This window comes from Lolium rigidum, chromosome 7 (assembly GCF_022539505.1).
Source record: "Lolium rigidum isolate FL_2022 chromosome 7, APGP_CSIRO_Lrig_0.1, whole genome shotgun sequence".
NCBI lineage: Eukaryota > Viridiplantae > Streptophyta > Magnoliopsida > Poales > Poaceae > Lolium > Lolium rigidum.
Window position 1 is genome coordinate 324,555,886 of NC_061514.1, and position 10,331 is coordinate 324,566,216.

Below are 10,331 nucleotides of genomic sequence, written 5' to 3' on the forward strand. Positions count from 1 at the left end.
AACAGTGCTAACCCTAACATGCCTAAGATAACTACGTTGCTCGCCATCAAAAAGGCTTCAGTACGAGCAACGCATGAACAACGTGGGCAAGCTAGTCCGCCTAGATCGCAAGATGCGATCTAGGCAAGCATGATGCTTACCGGTAGAAACCCTCGAGACGAAGGAGTTGGCGATGCGCCGAGATTTGTTTGTGGTTGAACGTTGGTTGTTTATTCCATAAACCCTAGGTACATATTTATAGTCCAAATGGACTTTCTAATGTGGGCGTGCACTAAACCGTGCACGAGATAAACTCTAACTTTTAATCTAGATACAATCTACTATAATTAAAGATACATGGGCAACCTAGCCCAAATTCTCCGTGCAAGGCCGCTTCATAGATCTTCCATGTGTAATCTTCCAAGCCCATCTCGATCGCGGCCCACCTCCTGATCTAGCCAAAATCTGGTGATAACAGGTACGTCACCAAAACTATCTCCGTTACAACACTACTCTTAAATATATCAGGTAAATCGAAGTACGCTAGCTAGAAATGTTTGTTTTCTGCTACGAATCTCATCAGCTGGTATAGGAGGACTCAAAAGATAAGTGACACGGAGAGACGCTGGGTAAGAAAAAGGTAGAAGGTTGTGGGTCCTCTTGGTAGTTATTCTGTGGCCACAAATTTAACACGTGTGGAGCTTAGGAGGCGGAGAACGGCGTGCAAGCCGATCCCCAAGGTTATCATTAGAATTTTTAGAAAAAAATAAACCATCTGCCTGAATGCATGTCAATTGAGAGATTGCCGGTAGTTTCATCGAATCTTTATTACAGCCCATTTTGAAACCCATGATTAGCATAAATCTCGAATCACCCCAACGGTCGTCGTTCATTTTTTTTTAGTTGTGACTCATGTACACGTACTAAAGTATTAATTGCAACCTCACATGTTGCAACCCATGGTTACCACAAATTACAATGCAATCCAATGGTTTAGGAGTAAACTCAGAATTTAGATAATCCTAGAAATCCTAGCTCGGACCCGCACCATCTCCTGCATCCCCCACACCTCACTTTTCTAACTAAGCAAAAAAATCCAACAACCAGTAACTGTACAATACAAAATCAAAATCCTACTGTACATGCGGAGACAAGGATCCAAACAAGAACTCATAGCAAAATCAATATGTAGCACTGGCGTGTAGAAAAAAGAATCCCTGCTATAGTTACTTTTACAGAAAAGATTTCCGGAATTTATATAAAGTGGTTTCTTGTGGGCCGATTGTTTGCTGTGAGGGTATCCTTCATGGGCCATAGCAGGGCCCAGCAGTGAATGCGTCATCGACCGTGACAAATGGTCTGACATCTGATGAATCCGTTGTCATCTTCCTCAACTAGCCATGGCGTCCAAACTGCCGGCGGCGGCGGAATCTGCGCCACCCGCTCCCACCACCATATTCACCATCGGCGACGACCTCCTCCTCGAGATCTTCGTTCGCCTCCCCTCCCTCGCGACCCTCGTCCGCGCCGCCTTCGCCTGCCGCAACTTTCTGCACGCCGTCCGCTCGTTCCCCACTTTCCGCCCCAGGTTCCGCGCGCTCCACCCGCCACCCCTCATCGGCCTCTTCCTCATGCACCGTGTCGGGGACATCCCTTCCTTCGCCCCACTCCGCGGCCGCGCTGATCCGGACCAAGCCGCCCTCATCCGCGGCTCCGATTTCTTCCTCACCCGCCTCCCGGATGACCAAGGCTTCTGGAACATCGACGACTGCCGCGACGGGTATCTTCTTCTCTACAACTGGCAAAACAGAGAGTTAGCCGCCTACAGCCCCCTCGACGGGGTACTCCATCGGATCCCCTCGCCACCGGAGGCGGTGCGCGAGCTCTATATTATGTCCTCCCCCGAACAACGCCATGGGTCGTTCCGCCTTGTCTGCATCCACGCGGACGGCTTGAAGGTGCGTCCCGTTGTCTTCTCATCGGACACCGGGGAGTGGCAGGTTCTACCGTGGATGGAGGCTGTGACGATCAACAAGGACCATCCCGAGGATGGCAAGAACTGCCTCCCGCCTACGAGTGGAAGGCTGGTGAATGGGCGCATCTACTGGACAAGATATGACTATGTGATTGTGCTGGACACCACGACAATGAAGTTCTCTTCAATGGATCTGCCGCCCTTCATGGATGGGCAAAAACCTTTCGTGCTTGGTGAGACCCAGGATGATAAGCTCTGCATGGTTTGTGCAATTGATGGCAAGCTCATGATTGCTGTTTGGGTTTGGAGAGCCGATGATGACCGTGTCGAGAAATGGATGCTCGACAAGGAGATTAGATTGAGTGAGATCCCTGTGCTGAAGCTGGTGGCGGTTAACCATGGGTTTCTGCACTTGCACTTGATTGCCATCCAGCAACCCAACATTGTTCCTCTTTGCTCCTTCTTCTCCTTCTGCCTGGAAACAGCAGAGCTGAAGAAAATCTTTTCTCTCTACGAATACGAGCTCGAAAGGTCCTACCCCTACATCATGCCGTGGCCTTCTTCTTTGGTGTGCAACAAGGTGAACCCTCGAATCGAAGGTGCTTGACGAAGAAGAAGGAAACTCAAACCAGATTATTTTTTACTTTCTATCTTTATATTATGAAGAGATGTTCTGCTATGGTATTATGGATGTAATGCTAGTTAGTTTTACTCATATGTAGAATAAATCAAGACAATGTATCGTTTTAGGAATTACAAGCCATCTGTCTACTTTCAGCAATGATGTGAGAACTCCCATATATCCAAATAAGTAGACTAATTTGCGACCCCACCTCTGGCTTTTTTTTATCAATTTCAGCTTTGTTCTATAGCTTCGTGAAAAGACCTGTTTTGAAGATCAATCCTTCTGGGCTACTGTATTGTAACTATAAGTCTAAGGTTTTTTTTTTGAGAGACTATAAGTCTAAGGTTGCAAAGCCTATTGGATGTTCTTTTAGTGTATTGCTTCCCTTGATCACATTGTTGCAAATACAAATATCATTCTTGGCCCCATTATATATTCCACTAAAAACTTGTCTGAGAATTATTATGATCTGTTGACAAACAAGATTTCTTATTTAACTGGGAGATCATTGTTACTTCTACGAGCAAGATATATTAAGTTTTCTTGCCCGAGAGAACACCATTTTGAAAACGTTCTTCTAGAAATGTGGGGCTGGTCGAGCAGTGAAGTAAAGACTCGTGCAGTGTAAGTCCTGCTCGTCTCATCTGACGAACAAAGTTGTTGTCATACTCCTCTTTTAATTTCCAGCTAGCTCTTCATTGCATTCCTTGGCATTCACATCACCAATTTTAGGCTGCATTATGGAAGAAGGCTCATTTTCAATCGTTGTGTGGATGATGTTTCCGGGTCAGCGGTAAGTATAATTTCTTGACTATCAGATTTGAACTCTAGGTGACTTTGCTTGCTTGATGACAGTTTCCATTTTTACAGTCCACTCTTCCTCTTCCTTGTCAGCTCCTCACAGCTGCGCTTTGGCTCTTTATCTATTTTTGTAAGGTATATCAGCAATCTTTCCTCTATGAGGATCATCTTTTGAATCTTGACACAATGTCCGGGGCTCTTTGTGTGTTTTCATCCTAGTCAAAGCCTTTACTACTGCATTCTCTGGTTACTCCTTGTTGGACTCTCTTGCTTATATTTGTCTTTATTGACAACATTTTGGGTCATCCTGTTATGTGCAATGTCCTGCAGATTTGATGCCGACAGCGCCCTTTTCTGGTAGTTTTCCTTCTCCACTAAAGGCTTGGTCAGAAAGCGCAGCATATTGATTTTGATGACCGTACATGCATGAGGCGGATCCCATCAAAGTGAAACTGGTTTAGAAATCAATAATCAGATGAATAAACTATTAGTGACAGAGAACATACATTGTGAGAAACTAATGTTTTGTTGGACAAGTAGAATACAACAAGATTTTAATTGGTAGACATGACTTAGTGGTGTAGATGCCGGCTCCCCTGGGCTGGCAGGTGTGAAGATGACGTTGGCAGTGACGTCCAATATGTTAACAAAAGATCATGCAAACTTTCTACTACTCCCTCTAATCCAAATTAGTCGACCCAGATTCACTGAATCTAGGCAGGTTTTAGGCAACATTTTGCCTAAATCTGCATCAACTAATCTGGATAGGAGGGAGTACTATTAATAAAACGATGTGACCATTTTGATTTGGTATAAAACAAAAATAATATATCTAAGCAGGAAACCAAACTGGCAAAAATAATACATCAACCAAACAGTATTATCATACTCCACTCCAATACCAAACTTACTGACTGTCAACTTCAACGCTACTCAGAAGGGTCAATCGCAACAGTAAACTTCCCGTTATCCGAGATGGGACATGGACTTCACAGGTTCATTAAACAAGACTGAAATGATAGACTGGCCACTGGACTCAGATTAATTCATCAACAAATAGTACATTTTCAAATCGGCTTTACCTCAGCAACAGTACATCGTGTGCATCTGAAAACCCATCTAAAAACACTACAAAGAATTCATACAGCACAAATAATTTACATCGCATGGCTATAGCACGTGGACCACAGCAGCCAGAGTACATGGCGCCTTCGAGAGCAGGAGCGAACCATGCATGATTTCACCAGCTATCCTGTGAAAACTGGCTACATGGCTTACATAACCATCCAGCAATGACGTTTGTTGTGCAAGATGTTGAGCACTGAGGCATATTGTTAAGAAAACTATCGAATTTTACACTGAACATTTTGCCCATCCAAACTGCTGTGTCAGTCAGGGGCCTGGAAAATTCAATGCCGTCACAATTCTTGCCCGTCCAAATCTGATCTCACAGGATAGTCAAGGCCCTGAAGAGCAGGCATTCGCCTCAGATCTTCTTCTGAGTATGCGGGAATGAACCAATACTTCTTGTCGTTTCCAAATACCTAATAAAAGGATCATTGTTTAGCTTTTACATTATGTAAGAAGGAAAAAGTGCGAGAATCCCAGGTAAATTAATATCAAAACGTTGGTTGCACAGGTTTACCTTCGCAACACTTTCTATGGAAGAGCTCACTCAAGGTTTATGGAACTAATCAAAGAATGCCATGAAATATGCCAAAACCATGATGCTTATTTACCATTTTACCTACAGGGGTTACACTCCTGGTTGGATATAAAAATAATTCCACACTTGTGTTGCTTATTTTGCTTCCACAAGTTACAAAGGTTTCTATGCATTATGACATTAAACATATCCCACAGAAAATTGAGGTTGTGTCATTTCAAACATTATATAGATCAGGCAGCTCTCTCAAGGATATTCGTAAGTTGTAAAAAAAAAAGGTACTCCCTCCGGTTCATATTAATTGACTCTAATATGGATGTATCCAGACATATTTTAGTTCTAGATACATCCATATTGGAGTCAATTAATATGAATCGGAGGGAGTACCATTTATGACAACTGACAGTGAGCTGAGCTATCATGAATATCTCCACCCTACACATAATGGTGATATCTATTGGGAGTTTAAGTCACCTCAGCATGTCAAGTTCACCATTTTCTTATAATAAAGCTATATGAGGCATACAAGCACCATAGAATGAAATCTAGTAAAGCTATTAATAAAAGTAAAGTTTCCACAAGCCTAACCTGAGCAAAATTCTTCTTCCGGCCAAGATCGTACATCCAACGTGGACTAGTTTTCTTCTCATATGCCTGGAAAAGAAAGTAATAAATTAATCACATCATGCATACAACAAATAAAAACCATTAGTAATATATTACTAGATACTTGCCTCAATCGTTGTTGTATTAGCAGAAACAAGTGAAACATGCATTATCATAAAACCCAGAACACTCAAGGAAAACGCCAAATTCAACACTGCAAGGAAGAGAATACTTTTAGTGGATATTAGATCAATCATGCTCAATCATATATTTTTTTCCAGAATTAGCAATGTATTTACCAAATGTGAGAAATGTGGTTGCAAGTGCTGCAGGAGTTCCTGGGATATCGACATCACTGAAGAAGGCTATGAAGTGAGGCAATAAAGATAGGGTAACAAGCGTTGTCTCAAGGAAGGTGTAGAACTGCAAGTACCATAAATAATAATTAATTACATTTTTCAGAAAACAAAAGATCGATGTAGCAGCATGGAAGATTTAGCTGGTTTCAAAGAAGTCCTAGGTACTGGAGAAGCAGTCTTTGTACTGTTGATACAATAAATAGGCCACCGAACACACCAATAATAACATAATAAACACACCGATTCACTTGCTTACACTCTGGCTTATGGTTCCCTCCACGTTGTACAAGTGAGATAGACTCTTCATGTAAAGGAGCAAGACAATAATATTTTAACTTTTGAATGAATGCGAATATTCGCCCATGGAAGGTTAGCTTTAGGGCGTGTTCGGAAACGGTCCGGCTTCACAGAAATCCTTCGATCCAGCTTCTTGGAACGATTCCGGCGTCACGAGTGGAGCAGGGAACGTTCAGGGCAGCTCCGTCGAATTTCACATGGTCCGTAAAGGAAAACTGCTAGCCCAACCCAACCAGGAGCAGCCGCTGACAAGTTGACCCCACTCGTCGGGATATCCTTCTCCACTCCTCTCCCAAATCCCCACCCACGCGTGCTCTCTAAAATTCCTACCGAAGCACGACAAGCCCCCACCGATTCCAGCCCTCCAGCGGTCTAATCGCCGGCGGCGAGGTATCCTGCGGCTTCCTCCCGCCCCGCTGCCCCTTTGCCCCTTGAATCGTCCACTTCTCTTGTGCTGGTGGTCGTGGCCATGCCCGGTCAGGTGGTTGCAGCCCAAGTTTGGCTTCCCTTCCCCGCCCCTCAAGCTCTCGGTCCAGCTGACTGGGAAGAGGATGGAGTTGGCGTCCTGGTCATGGTCGAGACTGGATCGAGATTTGGTGGCCGGAGCAGTGTCTGTGGCCAGTTGGGGACCCCGCCGGCAGATAACTGGCCGGATCTCGGCGAGGCGAGCGCGGCTCGAGGCGGGATGCGGGGCTAGGCTTGAGGCGGTGTCTAGCCAGGGTAGGGGCGGCGGCAGGAAGGGCTATTTCTAGAAAAAGTACGTGTTTTTCATTTCCATTCCCACAAGAAAAAATACTATAATTCACATTTCGAACAGGCATGGATACAGCATCTATAGGATAACTTCCATCTTGCGGCAGGGAGGGTACGAGGGCGGCGAGCGCGGCTCGGTTGGATGAGCAGTGAGCAACCGAACGAGCAAGACGGGGGCGGACGGGGAAATAGAACCAGATCGAACGGTTTTCACTTGGCGGTGGCAGTTCTTGGTAATTTCTGACTGCTCCGCGGTTTGCTGATTCGCGAATTTGCAAAAGTGGTGCTCCAAGTTTTACACAGCGAATTGACCCAGCTTCTCAGATCTAGCTCCGTCGAGTTTGTGTGTTCGGCACTTCTCCACGGTGGAGTACCAAGAATCTGGAAGCTAGGCTGTTCCCGAACACGCCCTTAGTTACAAGTAATACTAACTCAATTGTACAAAATATAAGGGGGGTATTTTTGGTTTGTTAGGATAAGGCCTTTACCAACAAGTACTTCAGTAACATAATTTATATGAAGGAAATTTGCTGTCACTAGATTCGTATTCAAAAGCTTGGCGTGATTTTGCATCACACGAATCATATCTTAATTGAGAAACATTTAGTCAAAGCGTTGTCATAAAGAAATAAAATTCACCTTACATTTTGGAGCGGAGGGAGTAATACGATATGGTATACTTTCGATTTAACTGTTTGATATATTATTGCTATTTGCTAGCAAGAAGCTTGAGAAATATTGAGCGAAATAAATCTGTTTCCTAACTGAAAAGATATGATTATATTATCCCCAAAATATTGCTTATCTATCTGCATGATAAGCAAGAATAACTAGCACCCATCTAGAAATAATTAAAACGGTCAAGCATAGTAAAATCGTACCAGGAAGAGGAGAAAGTATTTATAGTTGAGCGCCCCAACACAATTAACAACCCAAACACAGTGATGGTCCATTTTAAGGATACATCTTCCACCTGAAAAATGTTTAGGAATAAGTAAGACGGTAAGACCATAGAGGAGTAGATTATGCAATTGATAATAACTGGAAATAACATAGTATTAATGCTGAACAAAAAAAACATGAACTTACAAACAGAGCAATGATGGCACCGAGGCGGCTTCAATTGGTTGCACTTCCTACAGTACCTCACCCTTGGATTCCCCGTATCACCGACAGCCATAGACTGCTGAGAATTCGTCTGGCCACTGTACTCTGAACTAGAGAGGGGAGCCGTTTCTCCCCTCTCCTCATCGAGATCAAGATTCCAATTGGGCGGAACAGAACCAGGGTTGGTGAACACAACAGAGAAGTAGCTCCACAGCAGCATAGCAAGCTGCAGATCCCAAACAACTATTGCTATTAATACAAAATAAAACTAACAGAAAAAACGGGGAGGGCTGCGTCTTAACTCGTAAGGTAATACCACTAATGTTCACAGTCAACAAACTGTAGATGGAAAGAAGCAGTTCATGTTCTGGCTCAGCAATCAGTATCACTCAAAATACATATGATGGGCTCGATTTTCTGAACTTTTTTTTGCGTAAGGTAGCGCGTATGTCCTACAGATCTATTATGCTCCCACAAAATGTGTAGGGAAAAAATGATTATACCGTGGGCACGACAGTTCAATCAACCCAGTCAGCATACAGTGCCACCGGATAGAAGGAACTTCCTAGTATAGAAAAGTACAGGACGCCTGCCACTACTTAGATACTAAGAAATACCACCTAGAGAAGCAAAGGTTAACAACAAACTAATATAGCACAACGAAGATTCCGCAGATGGAATGCCTGCCTGTATCCATACTCCAAGAATATAGCTCGTTGAGCACCCTAGCCCCCAGGATCCAGCAAGTAAAGGTCAAAATTGAAATTTCCGACCAACATTGCTTCCCAAGGGAGCAGGACTAACACGTAATGAAACTCGATCCCGCTGCAATCTGCATCGCGTCCACCGAAATCACACCAGGAAGTTAAGCGGAACGCACCAGGAAGTGGAAGAGGAGCAGCACGGCGAGCGCGGCGAGCGTGGTGCCGCCGCCGAGGAGGAGGGCGGGGCCGTAGTTGCAGAGGACGACGGCGTAGTAGGTGACGCCGACGATGGCGAGGACGAGCAGGATCATGATGGAGCCCAGCCCCCTGAGCGCCGTGCAGAACCGGAAGACGTTCCACGCCATCGCGACCCCCGCCGATCTGTGCATGTCTCCCCGCCCCGCCGCCGTCGGCGCGGCACCGGCCGCCTCCGTGTAGCGGCAAGGGGGACGGCTTGCGGGGACCAGCACCTCGACGGCTTCGTCCGCCGTCGGGAGAGGGTCGTGGCTTGGGGTAGGAGGAGGATTGAAGATAGGTGGGGGATGGGGGAGGAAGAAGGAGAAGGAGAAGGTCAGAGGTGGAGTTCGCGGCGTTCTTCCACGCACGCCGCGTTGTTACTTTCTTTTACTGTATTTCTAAATAGTAAATACATAATAGAAAACCTTAGAAGTCGTTTGATATCAATCATTTGGACCTGAAATTCTGAAATTCATTTTGGAATGGACAGTGCTGGGCGTCCCCGGGATCTGATTCCCCAGCCGGTCCCCAGCCGTTGGATCGACCTCATGTAAAAGAAAAACGTCTAAGCTCGTCGGAGTCTCGTCGGAGACCACGCAGCAAAAAAAATGCTATTGTAGCAAAAATAAATTATCGTCGGAGACAACAATAAGACCTCACCGGAGTAATTGGAGCAAAACCGCATAAAAATTTGCATGTAACATGACAGAGACCTCGTCGGAGAACGCCGCCCAAGGTTGCAGCAACTCCGTCCACCTAAGGCAGCAACATCTCGGACTGCCGGTAGCAACGTCGGACACCTAAGGTAGCAAATCCACCTCTTCGCCGGTAGCAACGCCAGATGCCAAAGGTAGCAACGCCGGCATCCGCCGGTAGCAAGGCCATGTGCCGGTGGTAGCACACGCCCTCGCCGGTGGTAGAAACGTCTGACACCCCAGGAAGCACGGAGCAGGCAGCGGGGCGGGTGACGTCGGGTCAATCAGAGGTAGGCCCTGGGAGCAGCGTTCGTTGCTGCCGGAGGCGAGGGGTAGGTGGAGCCGCCCGTGGGGCGCGCTCGCAGCCGCCGGAGGAGAGGGGACGGTGCATCCGCCGCCAGTCGCAGCAACCGGAGGAGAGGGGACGGTGAATCCGCCGCCAGTCGAAGCCGTCGGAGCCGAAGTTGGGCGGCACGGGCTACCGGGAGCGCGGGCAGGGCAGAGTTGGGGGACGGCGACGGGGGCGG

General features: G+C 46.1%; 1 protein-coding gene across 1 annotated transcript; it reads right to left on the reverse strand.

Annotated features, from left to right (window-relative positions):
- Nucleotides 1-4,363: 4,363 nt before the first annotated feature.
- Nucleotides 4,364-9,448, reverse strand: LOC124677384 (probable protein S-acyltransferase 14). The gene is made up of 7 exons (XM_047213372.1): nt 9,049-9,448; nt 8,151-8,394; nt 7,943-8,034; nt 5,952-6,075; nt 5,781-5,866; nt 5,635-5,700; nt 4,364-4,924 (listed from the first exon to the last, which is right to left on the reverse strand). Exons 1-7 carry the CDS (start codon nt 9,259-9,261, stop codon nt 4,799-4,801), a joined length of 951 nt encoding a protein of 316 aa, XP_047069328.1. The 5' UTR covers nt 9,262-9,448; the 3' UTR covers nt 4,364-4,798.
- Between the last annotated feature and the right edge of the window lie 883 nt (nt 9,449-10,331).

Coding starts and splice junctions, on each gene's coding strand:
- LOC124677384 (XM_047213372.1), bottom strand. CDS start 9,261: ATGCACAGATCGGCGGGGGTCGCGATGGCGTGGAACGTCTTCCGGTTC. Junction 8,395..9,048: donor TGCTCCTCTTCCACTTCCTG/GTGCGTTCCGCT, acceptor TGGGATCTGCAG/CTTGCTATGCTGCTGTGGAG. Junction 5,701..5,780: donor CTAATACAACAACGATTGAG/GCAAGTATCTAG, acceptor TTTCTTTTCCAG/GCATATGAGAAGAAAACTAG.